The following is a 23,773-nucleotide window of genomic DNA, read 5'->3' as shown; positions in this document are numbered from 1 at the left end:
AGTTCACGCTAACAGCTGTTGTTGATACTTGGCAGTTACTGAGCCCTAAATATTAGGAGAGGCCAGAGAGACGAACAGCTTTGAAATGATACTCCATTTGATGAGGTACTGCACTAACTGTTAAAATCATATACACTTTCCTTTGGATCCCGCCGAAGCCTCCGCAGCCTTGCTGCACCTGCAGTTCCAATTTGCAATTTCCGCAGCCCTCCTTTGAAGTTATTTTTGCCAATTACCTGGTGTTAATATTAATTAAATGTGATTTGCAACTTGAAATGTAGTGTTATCAATGGAACTCAGCTGTAGGAATATAAAGTAAAATTTTCAATTGAATTAAAATGTTTCCTTTCATTCATAGTATTTTAGAACATTAATACTTTTGTCAAATTGATTTTTGCCTGCTGGAAGTCATTTTTCCAAAGCAATGAACATCTAAGGGGAGAAAAACTGTTCTTTATGTATGCTTTTCTTTCTGTCATTGAAAATATTTTGTTTTAATCTTAAAACTGAATTCATTTTCATTAATAGAAATGTGGTTCATTTATAACCTAAGGGGAGAAAGTACTTTCTTCTAAAACAATATACCAGCTTTAAGAAAAATATGATCAGTGGGCACTTGTCAATTTTATACTAGGAATAAAATTCTCCATTAATGCTTGATCCTCACCAAAACTAAATCATATTCAAGTTTTGGGGGGGACAAGTATCAGTCCTTTTATATACCAAATTTCATTAACTAAATTGGTGTATCTCATTATTCAAATAGGAACTGCCAACTCTCCTCACAGTCCCTTCTAACACTGAGATTTTTAAGATTCTGAACACATGTCAGGTAATAGTCAGAAATGTCCAACATCGGCAAATTAGAAGAAAAGTCACATTCAGTGGAAGATTTGACAGATTTGGGTCTATCCTGCCCCTTGTGGTATTACGCAGCGATGACTTGAAGGCTTGTCATCGTCAATAAGCCATTTATAACCATGATGACTAGTTAAAGGAGGTGTGTCGACTCGCTGTGCAAATACACAATGAAAAGGTATCATGCTTTCACAGATCCCTTTTATCTTCAAAGATAAAACCTTAGCTTCCTTGCCCTTTATAATGATAGTAGTAGCATTAACATTTATTATCCTGTCTCCCTTTTAAACTGGTATAATAAGGTAAGACAAAGAACTGAAGGAAACTGTCTAAAGGCTCAGGAAAGTCATTTATTGAGTCAGGAGCTAGAAGCCCCCCAGCTTGTGATAGGAAAGCACGAGCAAATATCATCAACCCCTTTATTACAGTATCAGAGAAACCTTATGCTGAATAATTAAAATGAGACAAATAGAGGAGTGTGGTTCTAGACTCTCAGCATGTGTCACAGGGATGATGGACCAGTCTTAAACCAGGGGGCAACTAAGCTATTCCCATCCCTCAAGCCGAAATAAACCGAAGGGGGAAAATAAAAATAAATTAGGCTAGAAGACACACTCTGGCTGTTTATAGTTTTCTAGGTGTTATTTTAGAAAGAGAGACATTTTTGAAACTGCACAAAGGAAGTAGTTGAACAGCAAGTTGTACAGTGATATTTACAGTGTCTCTGACAATCCTGCTGAAAGCTCTTGGCAACCTGAGGCAGGGAAATCTAGACACCGGGATCCCACACACACCTGGAACACACCTGTATACTAAGCCGTGCTACCCTTGTAATCAAGATCAGAAGGGCAGAATTGCATAAGATGCCAACGAAACTTCTGAATTGGTTGTACTATAGGCATCTCTATCAACTAAAGTCTGTGTACTCAGAACTCTTTACATCCTTATCGTGAACCTTCTCTTCTGGCCTCCCTCCCACCCCTGTCTTTGGATGTCATCCCTCTGAGACGGTCACAATTATACCCTATGAACATTGAACCACACCCACAAAGATGGGCTAAAAATCCTCGCCTCTGTAACCCAAAGTGTGACCATATGGAAACAGACAGTGCAAACATAGCTAAGTATTCATGATGAGATCATGCTAGATTAAGGCAGTCCTATCTAACATGGCCACATCCTTTGAGAAAAGAACACAAAGACTTACAATAAGATGGAAAGCGGCCATGAGATTTTACAAGCAGACACAGAAGTGATAGGCCACAAACTAAGGAAGGCCAGAGAATGCTGGCACAGCCCAGAAGCTCCAAGGGAAATGAGAATCTCCCCCCTGAGACCTCAGAAACAGCACAGCCCTGAAGCCACCTTGGATTCAGGTCTCTGGCTCTCTGAGATGAGAATCAGGTGAGCATTGTCTTTAGTTCCCCAGACTGTCCTTCGTCCTGGCACATCTGTAAAGGTAAGTCATCTCTCCAGATCACAGAGTGTGGGTCTATGTAGCTGAGCAGCACGCTCTCTCCACTATGTTCACTGGAAGAAGTCCCAGCTCTCTTATTAAAAACTATTCATAACCCTTGAATTAAAAAAATACACAAAGAAAATATTTGAATTTTTTTATAATGAACACTTTCTTCAAAGGTGACCAAGAGGCAGCAGCTCACCAAGAAGAGAGAATGCTGCCCAGGTATTTGTTTCCTCTCACTACATGGAGCCCTTGGTCCCATGAAACTCCTGCCTGGCAGTCTATCCTTGGCTTCCTCTGTTTCTCACTCTCTCCATGCGCTGACTCAGCATCCACCGTTCCCTCTGTAACTGATTTTGTTTTAAAGCATGGTCTTCAGGGTCAGCATCTTGGCTCCCGCTTAGACAGATCAGTGTTTCTGTTGGTCTTCTCCACGGAGACCTGTCCCTGCTCTTATCCATGGAGACCTGTCCCTGGTGTATGAATCACAGTGTGCCTCTGACCAAACTCAGCCTCCTCAGTCCACACCAGGCTTCCAGATGCTCTTCCGAGATGGTACTGACTTCCATAGAGTCGGTCTCAGGACTGTCTCTCATGTCTGCCTCCTTTTCTATTGCCCCTGCCACAGGCCCATATTAAGCCAACACAGATACCACAGAGGCCCGTTTATGAAGTCTTCCATGCTCCACTTATGTACAGTTTTCTTTCCCACGCCTCACTGTAGACTATGCTCCAGGAAAACTGTCCATTTTGAGAACTTATATTGTTCTAGGGTTTTATTTGTCATTTGTTTGATAGTTTCTCTAAGATGTGGCTAAGAGAGCTAGGGTACCAAATATTTACTCTATCAAATGCCTCCTATATGTCCTGCACAAAGACATCGCCTATAGATGAGTCATCACCAGTCTATTCATGACTACCATTTACACATAATCTTCTTCGTTCTCCTAGATTCACAAAGAATACTTCCAGAATCTCAGAATTTGTTAAAATGCAAACCACTTTAATTAAACTGAATGTGCAATATATCATTAAACGGATTTTCATTTTTGCTATGATTGCGTTATGATCTACCTGAATTAATCAGAGATGAAACATAGGATGCCTCGATTTACATTGAAATGTCTTAACAATCAATGTTGCTGAAGAGAGAAACTCAGAAAAGAGCATGGAATTTTTCTTATACAAGTTGAATGAATACATAATTTTATTACTGGACAGATGCTCCAAAAACTGAATGTGTATCTCTCTCTCTCTCTCTCTCTCTCTCTCTCTCTCTCTCTCTCTCTCTCTCTCTCTCTCTCCTCCCTCCCTCCCTCTTTCTCTTCCTCCCCCTCTCAAGACACTCAGATTTCTAAATACACACTACTATCATGGTGACAGATTCAGTAAGAGTGCAAATGTTACAGAGCTAATGAATTTTCATTAGAGTCCTCGGATAATTCCAGAATGAGTTAAGTTGCTACTATTTGCCATTCCCATTAATATCACTGTCGTGTGAAAGGTTGGATTTTCAGCTATTTTTGTTCTAGATAAAATCTTTGTCATTAAAATGAGGGATGATTCTGATACTTAATATATTCCATGGCATACTCTGGTGTGGTACTAATTTGGCCTTTTCAGCATTCTGCATACTAAGTGACAACCCATCCCTCCTCCAGTCTCCACATAAGTGAGAGCTGAAAAAGAATGGACAGCCAATCACGTCATAGAACACTGAAAGGATCAACACAGGAAAAAAATGTGTTGCTCTAATCAGGAGCATACATGAGGTGCTAAAATTATTTTCTTCCATACTAATGACTAAGAGAGAAACAGCAGTAATGGATGGCACTGTCTGAGTCCTCTCATGTGACAGGATTACCAAAGTACAGCAAAACCTCTTAAAACACAATCAAGTATTTCTTATTTCAGTCAATAAAATTGTGCTGTATGTGTTTACTGTAAAATTATACTGTAAACTATAAACTTTTATAAGAGCACATCATATCACATTCTACGATAGGCAAATTATGTCCTTATTGAATTTTTCATATTACTTTATTCCATACGCACAAAATGTGTCCCAACATTGAAGAATGCCCCGAATCACTGCAGAAAACTTATTTCAATGCATACTCTATTATTTTCCTCCGCATGTTGAATTATCACTCTGGTAAGACCCGACATCAGCTGCTTGAATAATATATTAACCTTGCTTCCAGAAGCTATTGTTTTCATCTGAGTGGGCATTTACTTTAAGGATAAACATGGGACTTTTTTTTCCAAGAAAATAATATAATTTAAAGTTTAATGGAAGCTTTTGAATCATTTTTTATAGATATAGTGATATAATTTCCAAAAAGCAAAGGTCATGGTATCATGGTCAGAGTTGGTACAAACAGTTGTCCAAATAAATCAACTGACCCATCTGCTGACTAGACAAGTCTCTACAACATAGCCATGAGGACATGCTAAATATAAGAAGTCCTGAGCACAGTAAATCTCCATGTCTTATCCCATGCAGAAAAAAGGATTCAGGCATCTACAACTCTCAACTGAAAATCTTATTTCAAAACCTTTAGGTTCTTGGTTCTGGGTGATTACAGCTAAATCTCAATCATCCTCATGATTTCCCCCTGAACTGAAACTTCCAGCCATTAACTGATCAACACAATTTCCTTCTTGAAGTTCACAATTGCTTAAAAATAGTCAGGAGATGCTTTAGTATCTCCACAGCATCAATTACCAACATTCAAATCCATATATCTCTTTAATAAAATGATATTAAAGTGTCACTAATATGTCTCCTTCCATCTGGAAAGATAGCTCACTGACTGACTGTCAGTAAGATGGAGGCTGTATGCTACGTCCTGCTGTCTTTCTGCTCTGTCTTTTCCTATGTAATAGAATGGATTTACAGCCTTGCAAACAAATATACATGGTGGTGAAATACCCAAAGAGATCTGAGGATATTGCAGGAGAGAGCCTGCCAGCACTCCTTCCTAACCTTCATCCTTCTCTGAGCTCTAGACTTTTATACACAGATGAAAGGTGGAAAAAGTCAAATATGACAATGAGAGTATGACTTAGGACCATCCCTAGGGGCTGATCTAATATTGCTTTAAGATGATTACAAGCGCTGATCCCTCTAGTGTTCCATGTTAAATTCCACTGACTTTTTTCTTTAATTTGATGACTTGCTAATGTAAACTTCTCTCTAGAACAATCAAACAGTATGCCATTCATTCAAATCCACTGTGTCTCTAAGGTGCCTGCAAACTCCCTCATCAAAACAGACAACTCTAAAGATACTCACAAAGTCAGGAGCTCTACTGCTCAAATTAGCACCAAAGAGTCACCTTGTGAGACATGTGAATAATAAGACCTTCTGCAATATGCCTAGCCTCCCCATAATGAGGAAAGCCTGGGCCACACATTTTGTGAGAGCTCCAATGATCTCATATACATCAGACAGCACTTGGAGGTGTCCAGAGTGTAGCATCCTGTCACCTCCAAATGCAATCAGTGGGTAAATACATGCTCACCAATCTCCCTTGAGATCTGGGTGAAGGCCTCAACACCACTCTCTCCATAGTTTCCCTCAGAAGCCAGTGTTGACACATAATTCCATCCCAGGGCCGTCACAATGTCCACCATGGCTTGGGCTTGGTAGGAGTCAGGCGGGACCACCCGAGAAAAGAAGTCATACCTGGTGTTGTCACTCAGCTCTGGGGCTGTGGATGCATAGCTAATTTGAGGTATCTGCAAAACAAATGAGAGGACATTTCAATCCATGGCATGTCTTGTGCAATGATGGATTATCACCATAAACTAAACAGTCAAAGCTGTAACAGAAACCTAGACATGTCAGCCTGAAGGCAAGCTATGGTTTTAGGACCACCAAATTAATTAGAAATAATTTCCTAACAGTCTGTGGGCTTCACTTCCTTTCAAAGCACAGACACACAAACATGGAGAGACAATTTACTTTTGCTTCAAATTTCCTTCTGTCGAAGGCCAAAGGAAAGTATTTCATGCTTTTTGTTGCTGCTTTTTTATTCTGTACATGATTGTTCTGGTGTGGAAAAAAAAAAAAAAAGAAATGAAGCCATAGTGCAAACCTACATCACAGAAGGTCATCTCAGAAATTCTCTTTGGCTTTAGCACATAAATGTTATGTGGGAATTTAACTTGAGTGTATGTGCGTGTGTGTGTGTGTGTGTGTGTGTGTGTGTGTGTGTTTAAAACTTGATGCGCCACTTAAAATTAAAAATCATAGTTTTCATGAATTATTTTGTTTTGTTTTTTTGATATAGGGTCTCACTATGTAGCCTGGTTGTCCCTAGATTTACTTATGTAGATCAGGCTCAAAGGGAATGTTAAAAGAGTTAGCCTGGCTTTCCACAAAAGATTGTACATCCTGGGATCTAAATGGCCACCCACGAGCCTCTAGCCAGCTGACTTCCAAACTATTCTTGATATCTGTGAAAGTTGCCCCACATCTGGATAACCCCTCTAAGTCTGCAGACTTCCAAGCCATATTGGTAGCCAGTGCAGTGACAGGAAGATGCAAGTAGAAGATTTACTCACAGACGCAGAACAGTGTGCCTGGAGCTGTCCAGGTGCTGAAGGAGCCGCTCATGGCGGCCCCAGCTTTCTGCCTGCTTCAGCAGAGGCAATGAGGGAGAACACTCAGGTCAGCCCATTTAACCCTAAATTCTTCCTGGTTCCATTTTCCCTGTGGGGAACATGTTAGCTTACTTAGCACTGTGCAACCATAAAAACTCCTCCTGCCCTTTGCTTTCTCTTCTAAACATACCAGCCTTGCCTTGACAGATAATGGCTTGATTAGGCTCTGTGCCTTTGTGGGATGTGACTACTCAGAAAGATACTTCTCCAAAGCTCAAAGCGCAGTAGCCTTGGCCTTCTTCACCTCTTTTTTTTCTTTTTATTGCTTCTAGAAAACCCAGGAAAGAGATCCTGGCCACTCACTGAGCTGTCCCCATGCCATGCACTAGATAAAAATGTTCTCCAAATCAACACCATGTGCGTTTCTATATACTAATAGGAAAAAAAATTCAGCACTCTGACCCAGGCTATGTTGAGCTGCTGTGGGTGTGGGTGGGTGGGTGAGTGAGCATATGAGGGTGTGGAAGTGCTTCTTCAGGGTGGGTGGGTGAGTGTGGAAGTGCTTCTGCAGGGTGGGTGGGTGGGTGAGTGTGGAAGTGCTTCTTCAGGGTGGGTGGGTGAGTGTGGAAGTGCTTCTTCAGGGTGGGTGGGTGAGTGTGGAAGAGCTTCTGCAGGGTGGGTGGGTGAGTGTGGAAGTGCTTCTTCAGGGTGGGTGGGTGAGTGTGGAAGTGCTTCTTCAGGGTGGGTGGGTGAGTGTGGAAGAACTTCTGCAGGGTGGGTGGGTGGGTGAGTGTGGAAGAGCTTCTGCAGGGTGGGTGGGTGAGTGTGGAAGAACTTCTGCAGGGTGGGTGGGTGGGTGAGTGTGGAAGAACTTCTGCAGGGTGGGTGGGTGAGTGTGGAAGAGCTTCTGCAGGGTGGGTGGGTGAGTGTGGAAGAACTTCTGCAGGGTGGGTGGGTGAGTGTGGAAGAACTTCTGCAGGGCGGGTGGGTGAGTGTGGAAGAGCTTCTGCAGGGTGGGTGGGTGAGTGTGGAAGAGCTTCTGCAGGGTGGGTGGGTGAGTGTGGAAGAACTTCTGCAGGGTGGGTGGGTGAGTGTGGAAGAGCTTCTGCAGGGTGGGTGGGTGAGTGTGGAAGAACTTCTGCAGGGTGGGTGGGTGAGTGTGGAAGAGCTTCTGCAGGGTGGGTGGGTGAGTGTGGAAGAGCTTCTGCAGGGTGGGTGGGTGAGTGTGGAAGAGCTTCTGCAGGGTGGGTGGGTGAGTGTGGAAGAGCTTCTGCAGGGTGGGTGGGTGAGTGTGGAAGAGCTTCTGCAGGGTGGGTGGGTGGGTATGGAAGAGATTCTGCAACACTCTACTATGTTCTTGTCCTATTTGAAACCTCCCACCTCCTCAGCTCCTCAGAGTCCAGCAGGAAAATGTCTCACACCACCCCCCACCCTGCCTGTAATAATGAGCCACCCCTTTCTAAAAATGAGCACAAAGTGTGAAAATTGAGTGTTTGAAACCAAAACTAATTATCTCAAATTACTACCTTCAGTCAGTCACTTCCAGGGCTGTTTAATTAGCAGTCAGCATCGTGTTTAGGATTAATTAAACAGGTGTAAAGGGTATATAAAATAAAAGTGCAGATAGGAGATAGTTGTTTGATTAATCCAGTAATGGGCTTTCTCCCCAAAGTCTTGAAGAATTTTCTCTTCAGAGATCGATGTGTGAAAATGTAATGTGCAAGTACGTGTTTGCAATTTCACCTGTTCAATTCTTCTGTGTTGCAATCTACAATAACATCATGGTATAGTGATAGTATCTCCAGCCGGCTTTTCAAACTGTCATGAAGTCACATCCCATGTTTACTTTATTTGCCATAGACCCACTAAGCATTGGCTCATTAAGCATTTTAATTTCTATGCCAGCATCCCCAATATTTCCTCTATCCTCAAATTAAACCCCTACTGGCAACTGAAGTGAAAATTTATTAAAGACCTACGCTGTTTCTTTTTTCTCCTCACTGCACTAGATCCATCCTAACTAGCCCCTTAACCCTGGGGGGTTGGGGGGTTGTCTATCAGAAACAGCAATAATATAAAGGTGCTGAGCGAAGGAAAGAAGGACAGAGGGGAATGAGGAAAACCCAAGAAAACGTATCAACAAAAGGAGTCACTAAGAAGCCCTCATCGGTCACGTATCCTTCTAAAGAAGACATGTCCTTTTACAGGGCCGGGTCCCACTTGGCGATTTTAAGGGTAAAAACCGCACCCTCACCTGGTTCGTGATACTCTCAGATTCACAGCCTTCTTTCTCCCTTCCTGTTGTTTTCTGCCGGTAGCTGAAGGGGCTTGAGGAATAGACCCTGACCTCTGTCTTCTCCTGCTCGCCTTTCTGCCGCTGTGCTTCCTTTGGGCCAGACTCAGTCGGAGCTAGTGACAGAAAAGCCAGGTGGTAGACACCTGCCCCCTTGCACACACGTACTCACAGTGCAGGCAGTCTGTGTTCCTCAGCCTGTTGGTACCTCAGTGTCACTTCCCTCCACGGGAAACCCCAACCTGGATCTTCAGGGCGTGTTCTTCACTCCCTCAAGGGCTCTCACCTGCATTAGAACTAGCATCCTGACTCGGGGCTGGATTATGATCCTCCCAGAAGGGAGCCCTTTCTTGATTTGGTGTCTGCAATGCTTGATGGAGCGAGTAGTCAGTGAATGTTTAGAGGCGACTCACCAGTCAGCTCATGGCAGGAAACTTGGTGTTGGTTCCTCCTGATGTGATCTGCCACCCTGTGGCAAGGATCTTCCCCCGTTTGCCTGTCAGCCTTCTCCACCTCTGTACTACTCTGGGTTTACTGTTTTTAGCTTCCAACTGAATTTGGTCCAAAGGAGACACGGGGAGCAAGACCAGACAGAGGTCAGGATCTGTTCCTCCAGCCCCTTTCCCCGATAGCAAGGTGGCCTCTACCTGAGCCATAGCTCTTGCAGGCTCTAACAGACAACCTCACCCCTGACCCCCGCAGGTCTCCTCACTATTGTCCCATCCTTGACTACTTCAGCATCTAATGGACGCTCCTGTGTCTCTTCCTACGCCTTAAAAATAGTCTTTTTATTAACCTCTCCCGTCCTTTCTCCAGTCCGCCAGAAGCCTGGCGTTCTGACTGATGAGCGGGCCTCCTATGACAGGTATCTGTACCGCCACCTTCAGCCCTACCCTAGCGTCTTAGCCGTCTGTCCATTTTCCCTTTCAACACTTTCTACCACCGTCCTCACCTGACTTTTCCCTTTTTTCTCCCTTTCGACTCCAAAGGACACCAAACTGCATATTTGAAAACACCTGTCATCTTGTTTTCCTTCGCTTCTCATTCTCTTTGTGCTAAGGCTTCACAAGACTACAATGTATGCTTAAAATAAGGCCCGTTCCATTACCCAAATAAAGCATATTTCAGGCAATTAATTATGCAGCACAAGACTCCCCTTCACAAAGTCCTCCCTTTTAAAAAGGCTTCAGCTTCCACTTCTCCGGTAGCTGCGGTCCCCTCCCCCAATCCCATGGGGTTTTGTGGGGGGGGGGGAGTTAGAGAACAAAGGTTTTGTTCCTAGTTGTCTGCTTCCCCCTCTCCTAGCAGATAGGAAACTAGCTGAGGCCAGAGGTCTATATTCGCTGGACAAGAGCGCATAACAAGCTCTTTACTCTCGGACCAGCTCAAAGCATCTCAGGCTCCCTTTCTATATGTGGGCAGGACCTCTCTTCGAGGGCAGAAGATTATTCCCCTACCTGAGCTATCCTCTTGGTAATCAAGAGTGTGGAATGGGGCACGCAAGCCCAAGCTGCTGGCTGGATTTACAAGGTTTCAAATCCACCAGGAGGGGATAAGTTGATCCCAAGCTTGAGAGGTGATACAGAAATAGGAGGCATTACTTTGGCCTCAGGCCCAAGCTGGCTTCTCTGCAATCTAGTTCCTAACAGACAGCCATGTGTCTGGGGAGCTATTTGGTGCTTGCCTGGCTGTTAATAAAGCTAATTACTTGATCTACATTTAAGTAGCTATTTTGCAAATCTTGGACATATATACCCTAAAAAGGGATTCCACATTTGACTTGTAGCCTCTAGAGGAGGCTGACGTTTATTTCAGTAGGGGTGTGTGCGTGTGCGTGTGTGTAAAATAAACTTCTGGCTCTCTTCTACTTTTGCTGGATGCAGTCTCCCTAGGTGCTTGACCGCTCAAAACTGGACTACACATCCCAGCTTTCTTTGCGGCAGTGAGCAGAACTTCTGAAAATGTCCCTGGAGGGAACAGGCTTGCCTTCCCCATCTTTTATCTCTGGAATTGAAACATAAAGGCTCTGTGGGTTATCCCAGACACTACTCGAGCAAAGGTGGACTAAAAGGCATCCTCTAGACCAAACCACTGTGACACCCAGCTTCCCACAACTCTGGCTGTTTGCTATTTCCACTCCTGGCCTCTTCCAACCCACACTACACCAGCAACGAACACACTCTTTTGAAATAGAAAAGTAATATAAGAATCTTGCTCACAGCCCTTTAATCATTTTCCATTCCCCTTTGATCTTAGAATAAAGACTTCATGCCACAAGGTCCTTTGAGTGCCATCTGATCCTCTTTCCCCCTCGCTCACCTGATGCTGACCAGGAAGTTCCCTTTTTCTCATGCATAATAGCACTCCGCATGCCTACCTTTTCCTCACTGGACTTGCTCATCCTTCATTTCTAAATGAAACAGAGTCCCTCTGAGCACCCCGTTTCTGTGCCTTCATGTCTCCGCTTACTGCTTTATCACTCTGTACATTTTCTTCCGTGCTGTTACCACAACTTGTGTGTGTGTGCGTGTGCGTGTGTGTGTGTGTGTGTGTGTGTATTATTTCCTCTACTAACAGAGACTCTAAAGAAGCATTTGCTGTGTTGTGCATTTCAGTTGTGTGCCAAGCAGGTTCACAGCAAGGGAGTGTAGACTTGTCAGTCACCTCTTTGGGGTGCTAGAAACGGCCAGAAGTAACTTCAGAAATATCTCAGGGAACACTTTGGAAGCCCAGGGAGCTCAATTTGTCATTGAATAAACAATTACATTTATAATCAAAAGCCTCTTCTGGTTTACTGTTTTCTGTAGACTGATTATTCAAGACAGATTTAAGGCTGCTAAGACCTCCTGCAAACAGTGTCCCTCTCTATTGCCTTTACTGAGTCTCCTTGTGTCTCTGAGGGGTGAGAGGTTGGGAGTAACTGAGACTACAGTGTTTGTGCTAGTCCCAAGTAGGTGTGCTTTCTGCTGCCTGTAAAGGTTTGTCACTGTTTTTACATCCAAATATTATTGCAATCGTGAAACTTGCCTTGTCTCATCAGAACGGCATCAGTCATGCCTGCTCTCTGTACTTTCTGACTTGCCAACAATCTCATGAAAGCAAAGGCCCAACACAGACAAGCTAGCAGGGGGCAGTTCTTTGTGTTGTTCAATAGCATCATTGGTTTGCCCCCACTGCGGGACCAGCTTGACACTCTGCTCTTCCCCCTGGAGGCAGCGCTTTCCTGAGCACTTCTTCAGTGATGGTAGACAGTGGCCTTAGCCACAGTGGCCAGCAGGATGATTGCTCCCTGCCACTCAGCCTTGGGAGGGATGTGCTGCTGCTGTTGCTGCTGCTGCTGCTGCTGCTACAAAACCCAGGACCAGAAAAAGCGCACTGCCTATTGTAGCCATTAACTTTCTCAGCTCACACTTCATTGCTCTGTAGTATTAAATCTACTTGTGCTTGTGGCAAGACATGAGTATATAATCAGAACTCAGATAATAGTGAGGGCTCAGGGCTAGGAGTCAACATCCAGCATCCAACCCTGGTCCCCTCTCCTGACCTGGCCTTGAGCATTTATGTTCCTCTCAGCTTCATGAAAATCCCCTAAAGAAAAGATGGGGGGAGGGAGGGGGTAAAGCCAAATGGCAATAAAATAAGCAAGGGCGGCAGATCCCCCAGTTTGGCAGTCAAAATTGTGATTCCTCTCCCAAATCAAGATATGTTCAACATAAGCTTGTCCATATGTGGGCAGTTGTAAAACTTCCCAGCTCAGGAGTCAATGTCAGATTGAAATATTCATGCCTGTGCTTCTGCTCAATTGAGTTGCCATGCTTGACTCTCGAGGAAGACTCATCATTGGGCTTTGGTACATGATAGAGATGAGCAAAAGAAAGCAAGGAAGACTCCTGAAACAGGGGTCGGAGACAGCTAGAGAGATTTCATCTTGCATGTACTGCGTGTTTATTCTTTCCCCTACATTAGCTCAGTCAGACTAAGTACAGCTTTGTATGCTCACCCACACTGAAAGAGCCTGTATTTGTTGGCACAGGCAAGTACAAGCCTACAGTAGGAAGTTTAAGGTCGTAAGTTTAATTCAATATGGACCAAAATGCAGCCTACCTGCCCTCCCCCCCACACACACACACACTAGAGCATCCTCTTCACAAAGCAGAGAGCACTGCTAGCAAAACCAACCAGAGAGGGGAAAGACAAGGCCAGTCCATTCTCACTGCTGGATAAATAATTCAAAGATGGCTTATGTCTGAGGATGAACTTGAAACTTCAACAGCAAATGTGAAAAGGTATTGTATCATAGGCAGCACACCTTCAAAACCCAGAACAATGTGATTTTGTGCCCTGCAACTGTAAATATAATTCCTCTTGTAGTCATTTGCTGGCTTCTAATAATCCGTCTGGCTGCTCTGTTAAAATGTAAGATCACGTTTTCTCTTCTATTTTTCAGGGATATTTGGTGAGGATACTGGAGAAGGAAAGAAAGCAAAAGGCACACTGGAACTCCAACAAGTCTTCTAAGTAGAGGAATTTTCAAGGCAACAGCAGTATAGAAAGGAGTTGAGTGGGGAACCTTAATGCCTTGAGACCTAGGCACGGGGACTGACATACATGAGAAATACAGGCCAAAAGAGGGACCTGTGTCAGGCGTCACCAGGACACAGAGCAGAAATATGTTGAGAAAAACAATGATTTCTTGGCGGTCACAGAGCCAGCAACTGACAAATTCATGAAGAAATTGCATCCCGGCTCCTCCTGCATGTGCTTTCTGCTGGTCCCTCTCAGAACCTGTGGGAAGCAGGAGAGCATTTGACTTCTAATCTGCCTACTTAAAATGGAAAAACAAGCAATCCATGAACATGAAAGAATTTACATATAAACAACCACAATTACGCCCTGTATGATTAATAATACTTTTTTTTTACATCTGCTAATTACATTTTACAGTGAGAAAGCATAACAGCTCCTAGGGGAAGGTGCAACTATAATGTATCAGGTTTCTAGCAGTGTGGAGATCTTTTAAGTCTGACTTTTCTAAATGCATGTCCATCTCAATGTCTTAACAAGTAGAGTTAACCCTTTACTATCTAATATAGGGACTTCACTCTTACAAATAACTTTATACTTTATCTCATTTCAATCTCCTGGTCATCAGTCTTTTTAATTTCTGATTTCTTTACAATTCACTATCCTGTGACATCTAGAAAATTATTACCTGTAAAATATTCTATATTAAACACAACCTTAAAAGGTTAATTTGCCCTTCTTTTTCCCATCAATGTATTTTTGATTTAACTATTTTTGATTCCTACAATACATTCCTATCGCAGTTGCTTTGTATTCCATCCAGGGTCACCCTCCATCTCTCCCCAACCTCCCAAAGAGAAAAACCACCAAGTCAAATTTGTATTGCCATATACTCATCGAGAATAGTCAAGCTCCCAGTGGCCAGCTCCTTAAAGAAAACTGAGTGGTCCTCACCAGCTGCCTTCATCTTATTCAAGCACTTCAGTTGTTAGTGAAGTGAAGTGCTACACTTCAGCATCTTTATCACCATTTTCAAGAACTCTTTTCAATGGCTGTCTGGGTTCTTACTTTTGGTGGTGGTGGGGTTGTCACAGAAGCCTTCAGTGTCTCTCACTCTTAGTTATGAGTCTGCAGCCATCGGTACCACTGCAGAGGAAGCTGCCTTGGCGCATAGCAGCTGCCCATGCCTGTCCTTTGCTCAGTGGTTACAGCAGATGTCATGTCTTTTGAATGGCTACTTGTGGTGTTGTAATAATTCAGCCAGCGTGTCTGCTCAGACGAGGGCACTGCCATCAGCCTTGGATATGAAGGAGTGAGAAGCAAATGGCCCTTCCACCTGAAGGAGTGTGGAGAAGTGGTTCTTCCCGCTCCACAGACAGGCACTGAGTAAACAGTGATGCAATCAAGCACTCTGTCACACTGAGTGCTACTAAGTGTCCCGGGGTTCATTCCATAATCTGGGGACAGGGTGTGCCTCCTTGATGACATGACATTAAGCTAATATATGAAAAACAAGAGAAAAATGAGCACAGGCTAAACCCCAGTCATGGCAGCTTCATACTCAGCTGTCTTTTAGATGTGTAAACACCCATACTGTAGAACTAGAGAGAAGGCCAGGTCAACTGACAGTTACTTAATTTTACAAAACTTGCCTGAGGCTGAATCATATAAATCGAAGTCACCAAACATCCTGCTTCTTACAAGTTTTGTTTTCTTTATTTTTGATTGACACACAATAATTGTATATATTTATGGCTAGAGTGTGATTTTGTACACATTACATATGTATATATATTATATAATTATAAAATCCTGGCGTTAGCATATCCATCACCTCGGACATCATTATTTCTTGCAAGGAAAGCATCCCAAATTTTTACCTTCTGGGATTTTGAAATATATAATGCATATGTGTTAACTATAATCACCCTACTAATATATTTTCAAGCAATATATTTAATTCAGGTTTTTCTAACTATAAAAAGAATAAGTAAAAAAGCATCAAAAATGAGTACACACATATGTTCTAAGGCTTGTATGGGTGAGGAATGAACGGACAGATGAGCAGATAGAGTGTGAGCCGGCGAAACCACAGCTACACCGAACCCGTGAGAGGGAACAACTCCAAGACAAGAGCCCAGTCCACCAGCCGCTCCACAGGACTTCAGCTCTTACAAAGTCTAATGTTTGCTTCCTTATAGAACTAAAGAGAATCTGAAGGAAGCGCCATCTTCATTCTCCTCAGGCAAGAGAGGCTTAGAGTAGGATTTTAATACACATGAGAAGCAGGTTAGAGCTAACTCAAGAAGATAATCTGCCATCCTTTTTTTAGCAAGATAATATAGATTCACTCAGAAGACAGAAAGGGAAATAAATGGATCTGTCCTCCTCTGAAAACTTCATACCATGACCTACCATCCCAGGGAGACATGGAAAATGTCATTCCTGATTTCATTATTTCTAACTATTACTGCTGATTCCAGCGCATTCTGGAGTAAAAGGCATTTCTTTGATACCTCTTGACAAAGTTCTCAAGCAACTTGGGATTTAAAAATGAAATCTATTTCGGGGTATTCTTTTCAACAAATGGTAGGGGATTTTTTTTTTTTTTGGTATGAGTTGCTTAGGGCAGTGAAAGTTTTTCATAAAGTGCTCTTTCTTTCATGAGTACCAAAAGATGATCAATTACAATTTGCTATAATAGAAAACCCAAAGTGATGTTCTAGCGCTTTCTTAGCATCATTTGCTAAATCACTTAAAATTTTAACTCACCCACCCACTCACTCCCATCACTGCTGACTTCAAACGATCACCTAGCATTTAATTTTCCTCTTCTGATGATTTCCTTGCTGTGCAATCACCACTGTGGTTCAATTTTTTTCCCCCAAGCATGTCAGCACTAGAATACTTGAACATAAAAACTCAGTAATTATAGCCAACAAATTGAAGTCAATAAACCTTAAGCTGGCAAATATTCCATTTAGACTGGCATTTGGCCACCCAATAATCCATGATTTGAATTCTGCAAATAAGAGGGAAATAGTGATAAGGAGATTTGTCTATGGAAATCAGTTTCCTGATTGACAGTCTCTGCGATTTTCAGTGATTAGCCACATTCACCAATATCCTGGTCTTTGAGTCATTATCGGTCTTCCGGCTGTCATTCAGGTATGATGTTAAACACCTAATGCCCATGGGAATTTTCATTTCTTTAATGATACCCAAGTTGGTGAACTCAGATGTTAGATAGACCTCATGGGGTCTAAGGTCTTAATTAGAGCTCCGTTTACTTAGCTCCATCTCCAAAGAATGAATAGTGGATTTCATAAGTGGCTGTCACTGAGTGGGAGGGAAAGAAGATAAAAGAACTCACATGACCCAGATCCTCCCATTATTCTGCCACATGCTGGAGAGTGCTCCCAAGGATGTGCTCTCCTGGCTCACGTTAATACTATCTGAAGAGCGGTGCATTAAATGTGCCCCCAAGTGAACTTATTTGCCCTCTATGCTCAGCTAAATCTCTTTCTGAGAAAGCTGGCTACAGTGCTTTATAAACCTCCTTCACACTCTGTATCATATCATAGACCTGTGTCACATTCTCTCTGTGCACCTAACAAAGAAGCATGCACGGTGTGTGTGTGTGCAAGCACGTGGGTATATGCTGATCTTGTCAACGTTCATTAGTTTGGGGAAAGAACTATGCTAAGTACTCTACCTCCAGTTTCTACATGAAAAAAAAAACCTGAAATCTGAAGCAGTAATTATTCCAAGACTAACTTGAAAAATAACAAAGTAGCATTTAAATCTAGCCAACATGGCTCCCGAACCATCCCTGTAACAGAGCCTGCCCTCCACTAACTCCTCCTTCCCAGACCGAAATGCTGCTCTTCATACCTAGTCAGAGCTCAGGATCCTGAGGATGCAACCAGATGTCCCCGCCCCCACTTCTGGTCGAGTACTCAACTGCTTCACGGGCACAGGCCAGCGACGGCTTAGCCACAGCTCAGACCAGCTCAGACGGCACAAACACTGCACTTTGACCCTGGAATGCCTGCCACAGGTTCATTTTTTTTAGTGCTTTCTGCCCCGATGATCAGATTATTTGGGGGAGATGGTGGCACCTTTAGTTGCAGTGTCCAGCTGGAAGACATATGGCAACAGGGCTGGGTCTAGAGTTCTCTGTTTCTTTGGCTGAGGTAATGATAAGAAGAAGCTGCCACTGCATACATTTGCCTCCGCACGCCTCTCTCATTGCACACCCCTGCCACGCCATGCCCTTGCTACTAATACGTCCCTGCTGCCATGTGCCTCCGTCACTGCGTGTCTCTGCCACATGACACGCTGCCCCTTCTGAAAGTGCAAACCAAAATAAACTTTTCCTCTCTGACATGATTGGTCAGGTGCTTCGTCACTGTGGTGAGAGATGCAGCTAGCACAACTCCAGGTTGAAAAGCACATGCTAATAACCATCCGTGGAAGCAGCAGCAGTTCACCATGGAGCAGGGAGTCCTGGCCCATGAGGTACCAGTAAAATGACTAGACATAGGTTGGGCAGAGAGGTTGACCATCCAGGTCAACACATCAAAGCTTTACTTTTCAAGAACTCAGCTGTTGTTTTCAAATAGGAAAGAAATGTATTTTAAGACCTCTTACCAGCAACACTGCATGTGATATATAAAGGCCAGTAAGCATGGCAGAACACAGGATAAGACGGGGGGGGGGGGGCAGCAAAAAAAAAGTAGAAGGCAGAAGGGCATCCCAGGAAACTCAGACAGCTTTTGACAGAAATGAACATATAAAAGAATATGGACTGCTTATTAAAAAAACAAAAACAAAAACAAACAAACAAAAACAAGTGATGAAGTGACCCGGCAAAATAAGGTCCTAAGCAGTTCTGTGCTCGTGAGTAGAGTTTAGGCTGTTTTCTGTGTGTTTGATTTTGATTTTCAGTTTAACAAATGTCCACTAAACATTCGCTGTTTACCCCCACTTCCCTACTTGGCTTGCATGAAAACTCACTTTCCAAAACCTCCTCTTAACCTCTGACTCCTTGGTTTCACACCAGCACTGGGTTATGTTTCCCTTTCCACTTCACACACTCGCTGTTACACCCAGTCTAAATCTCTAACTGGCGCCCATCCGTTCTCATGCCCAAATGACTGTGCGCCCTTCAGTGCCCAACACAGTCTCAGAACAACTTGTCATACCTGTCCCATGTGAAACAGAAGTTAACCGAAGTGAGGGGGCCAAGTCATTGATTCCCAACTACCCTGATTCCAAATTCATGTGTGTGCCATGTATTTTACTTTGAAATATAAGATAATTTCCAATTATGCAGCTGTGCTGGATGCTTTCTTTTGAGGCCATACAAAGCGTGACATTGAGCAAGCCACCGGAAATAATAACCTTTTAAAAATTAAATTTATGCTTTGGAATGGCAGATATATCTACATCACATAAAGTCAGTTTGTCAGTTTGGGGAATGCAAAAAGTGTCGGACCGACTTCACTTCCTCTGTAGCCAGCCAGCCCAGTGTGGGCAGCAAACGCTCAGCTTCAGCACCAGCATCCTCTGGGAGCTGGTTACAGAAGCAGAACCACAGGCCCCACCCAACACCCAGTGAATGGAAATTTGCACTTTAATGAGATCTCCAGGTGGTTCGTCTTGTGGCACCAGCAAGTTGCAAAGGCATTGCTGAATAATAATAGTGATGATGATGATGATGATGATGATGATGATGATGATGATGATGCCAACTCAAGACTCACTTTTTAACAAAAACCAATTATTCAATATCATACTCAAAGGGGCTTAAATACATTCATTGCAAGGATTATTTTGGGTAGTCTGACTGAGTCATCATAGGGATATAAAAACAACAACAACAATGACAACAACAATAACCCTCTCTTTGAATTTATCACTTCCCCATGGAGTTTATTTTTAGTCTTGGGGCAAATCTATAGACTAGTGAATAGCGTACAAGGTGTTGAGTCAGTGAGAGGTTTTCATACTTATTTGAAAATAATGCATGAGTTCTTGAAAAAATAAAAATTTGATGAAGACAAATGATTGAGTACCAGCGACATCTTGCAGCATACCTTGTTGTCAGTAAGAGTCTGATACTCACTTCTGCTTGGTCCTTGCTGCTCTGGGTGAGCCAAGGACTTTCCCTTTTCTGGGCCCACCCTACAGGGAGTCACACCAACTTGCCTGGAGGCTTAGCTGGTTTATTCAGAAGCCTTGACCTATAGATCTGGACTGCAGAGTTGAGAACAAGGAAGAGTTAGAAATGGAGCAGCATTCCACCACAGACCAGGAAATGGTGGGGAGCTTCTGTGGGCTCCATCAGCCTAAAACCAGGAAACTCCACAAGATGCCCGCGGAAGCAATGGGAGCCTCCTCCTTTTAATAGACCGCCATCAATGCATCTCTGCAGTAAATACTCCTACAATGTTGACTAAAGAACACTGGGCCCTCAGAGCAGGATGACATATCCCTGATGCCCTGGGCAGTGTGGCTGGCTCAGCCTCGTTTATTTGATATTTAAAAGGGCTCCTAGCACTTGGGTTTCAAAGAGCAAATCAATTCCTTATGTTCTCCATCAGAGGGGCAGAGCTGATATTCTTGGGTATACTGTTACTCATTACAAGATTCTAGAACATGCTTTGACTGTAGTCTACAGTGTGTATATATTGTTGATTAACTGCCTGTTAATAAGAATAAAGCAATATGGTGATCCTGCTTTTAGTATCCAATGTTTACGGAGCAAAGCTGCATCTCAAAAGCATCCCATATTTTTAATGCTTTAAATGAAAATATACTTTTCTCTTTTATGAGTAGCTAACTCCTTATTCACAGGCTATAACTTAGATATATGAAGACATTTATTGTCTTTCCAATTCTCTCTAATTCTGTAAATAATCTGAATATGTAAATGTCTTCATAATGCTTTGCAAGAGACTATATGTAAATATCATTGGGTACTCCATTTTTTAAAGACAACAAAAACAAAACAAAAATACCTTTCAGGCATTTCTATCCTTAAACTGTTTCAGCGTCAAATTTTAAAATTATGGAATAATTAGAAGCAATAGTATTTCCTGCCCTGACAACATGAGAGTTTTTAGAAGCTATTCATTCATTCATTCATTCATTCATTCATTCATTCTTAAGTCTATGGAATAAATTGGGGAAATAAAAGAAGCTCCAGCTGGCATTTAGGAATATAGTTCAGGGCTGGGAAGACGGTTCAGCAGCTAACACGCTTGCAGTGACAACCCCAATAACTTGAGTTTGACCCCCAGAACCCATTTCCATGCTGACACAGTAACACTGGCATTGGTAAATCCAGAACATTCCTATGGAGATAGAAACTAGAGACAGGAGGACACAAAACAGCAATCCCAGTGTACCGGGAAGGGAATAACAGAAATCCTGCCTCAGATGTGGTAGAAAGGACCAGGGCCTCGAGCTGTCCTCTGACTTCCACACGCACTGTGGAGAGCACACTCACACACATACCTGACTTCCACATACACTGTGGTGAGCACACTCACACACATACCTGACTTCCACACGCACTGTGGTGAGCACACTCACACACATACCTGACTTCCACACGCACTGTGGAGAGCACACTCACGCACATACCTGACTTCCACATGCACTGTGGAGAGCACACTCACGCACATACCTGACTTCCACACGCACATACCTGACTTCCACACGCACTGTGGAGAGCACACTCACGCACATACCTGACTTCCACCCGCACTGTGGAGAGCACACTCACGCACATACCTGACTTCCACACGCACTGTGGAGAGCACACTCACGCACATACCTGACTTCCACATGCACTGTGGTGAGAACACTCACGCACATACCTGACTTCCACACGCACTGTGGTGAGAACACTCACGCACATACCTGACTTCCACACACACTGTGGTGAGCACACTCACGCACATACCTGACTTCCACACGCACTGTGGTGAGCACACTCACGCACATACCTGACTTCCACACGCACTGTGGAGAGCACACTCACGCACATACCTGACTTCCACACGCACTGTGGTGAGCACACTCACGCACATACCTGACTTCCACACGCACTGTGGAGAGCACACTCACGCACATACCTGACTTCCACACGCACTGTGGTGAGCACACTCACGCACATACCTGACTTCCACACACACTGTGGTGAGCACACTCACGCACATACCTGACTTCCACACGCACTGTGGAGAGCACACTCACGCACATACCTGACTTCCACACGCACTGTGGTGAGCACACTCACGCACATACCTGACTTCCACACGCACTGTGGAGAGCACACTCACGCACATACCTGACTTCCACACGCACTGTGGAGAGCACACTCACGCACATACCTGACTTCCACACGCACTGTGGAGAGCACACTCACGCACATACCTGACTTCCACATGCACTGTGGTGAGAACACTCACGCACATACCTGACTTCCACACGCACTGTGGTGAGAACACTCACGCACATACCTGACTTCCACACGCACTGTGGTGAGCACACTCACGCACATACCTGACTTCCACACGCACTGTGGTGAGCACACTCACGCACATACCTGACTTCCACACGCACTGTGGTGAGCCCACTCACACACATACCTGACTTCCACACACACTGTGGAGAGCACACTCACACACATACCTGACTTCCACACGCACTGTGGAGAGCACACTCACGCACAGAGTGCCCACCACCCAGACGCACAAAGGGAACTTATACTAAGACTGAGAATTCTCAAAATGCAGAGCTTTCTTTTTATCTTTTCTGTAAACAGGGAATAAGATAATTTGTGGGACTTGAAGTGGCTTTAAAAGTGCAGGAGGAAAAATACTTGAAGAAATGGGGAGACTGAAAGATTTAGTAAAGCCATTTTCCATAAGCAATATAAGGATGAGGGTGTAGGTCGGGGTAGAGCATTGGCTGACATGGACATGGCCCTTGGGTTTCATTTCCCAGTATGACAAAGAAAGAAAAGAAAAGTAAAGACTTTTAGAGGATCAAGAAGAGTGAAAAGTTAAAGGCATAGGATTAGAAAAACAGCTGGAACTGAAGAAAACTACTTAAATGAATCAGGGCTGGACCAGAGGCAGGCAGGGAGGGCCAGAGGCAGGCAGGGAGGGCCAGAGGCAGGCAGGGAGGGCCAGAGGCAGGCAGGGAGGGCCAGAGGCAGGCAGGGAGGGCCAAGGCTTCCTGTTCCTGCCGGCCAGCAGGAGATGAAGCAGGTGGCGAGGTCTGCTCATCCCAACCCCTACCCTAGGCCTCCCACCTTTGCTTCAGGGCCACCATTGTCTGCATTTTTTGCTAGATGAGAGTAGCCTTGGGTCAAGCATCAGCAATGTCCACACCACAGTCTCCGGGACTACTGAGTCTCTTCACCACCAAACCAGCCAGGTTACAAGCCAGCATAACAGAGCCCAGGCATTCCGAGCTCAGTGATCTGGTTGACAGTTTCAGAGTAAAAACTAACAGGTAGTCCAAGAACTTCAGATCTATTTTAATGTAGGTCACATGTTTTTTCAAAACTTCTCCCAGAAGAAACAACTATCAGTTAAATGTTATCCTCAGTTTCTTACCATCAAACTTGCAAAGCTAACTTCCTGGGCACATTCTCTCAGTTGTAAAAGAAAAGTGTCACTTTTGGTGGCTAGTGTCAAGCCCTTTCTTGGGCCCCGAAAGGTGTGCACAGCAGCCCTCTTGAGCTGGGCAGTATTGATTGTTGTCTTTTTCCAACTCTTTAACCTCCTCCTCTCAAATGGGTCTTCTGCTGGAATCCATAAATCCTTGCATCTCCTATGTTAAAAGGCCATTCATTTTAAAGAAGAAGCAACCACCACTTAAGCCCTATCCCAAGTTTAGCTCGCAAGCTAGCTGCATCTCTCCTTTGCAGTCAGAAGTGTTGAAATGGACCTTCTTCACTGTCTTGTTTCCCATTTATCCCACCACATTAAAGCCGGTATCTG

At 43.8% G+C, this 23,773-nt stretch overlaps 1 protein-coding gene across 6 annotated transcripts in view; it reads right to left on the bottom strand.

Moving 5' to 3' along the window:
* The window catches only part of GRM8 (glutamate metabotropic receptor 8), an 855,522-nt gene that overhangs the window by 654,363 nt on the left and 177,386 nt on the right, over window positions 1-23,773 (bottom strand). For 4 of the 6 annotated variants that reach the window (XM_084788015.1, XM_084788014.1, XM_084788013.1 and 1 more), the window contains exon 3: window positions 5,848-6,064. The exons of 1 other annotated variant lie outside the window; for it this stretch is intronic. In XM_084788015.1, coding sequence (XP_084644141.1) covers window positions 5,848-6,064 — 217 coding nt within the window. Of the gene's footprint in view, window positions 1-5,847; window positions 6,065-23,773 lie in introns of those variants that run through there. One more of the 6 variants, XM_084788016.1, reaches the window with a different exon arrangement.

The sequence above is a fragment of the Acomys minous genome (assembly GCF_964271855.1).
Source record: "Acomys minous genome assembly, chromosome: 6".
In the NCBI taxonomy this organism is placed as follows: Eukaryota; Metazoa; Chordata; class Mammalia; order Rodentia; family Muridae; genus Acomys; species Acomys minous.
This window is presented reverse-complemented; position numbering and strand designations above follow the sequence as displayed.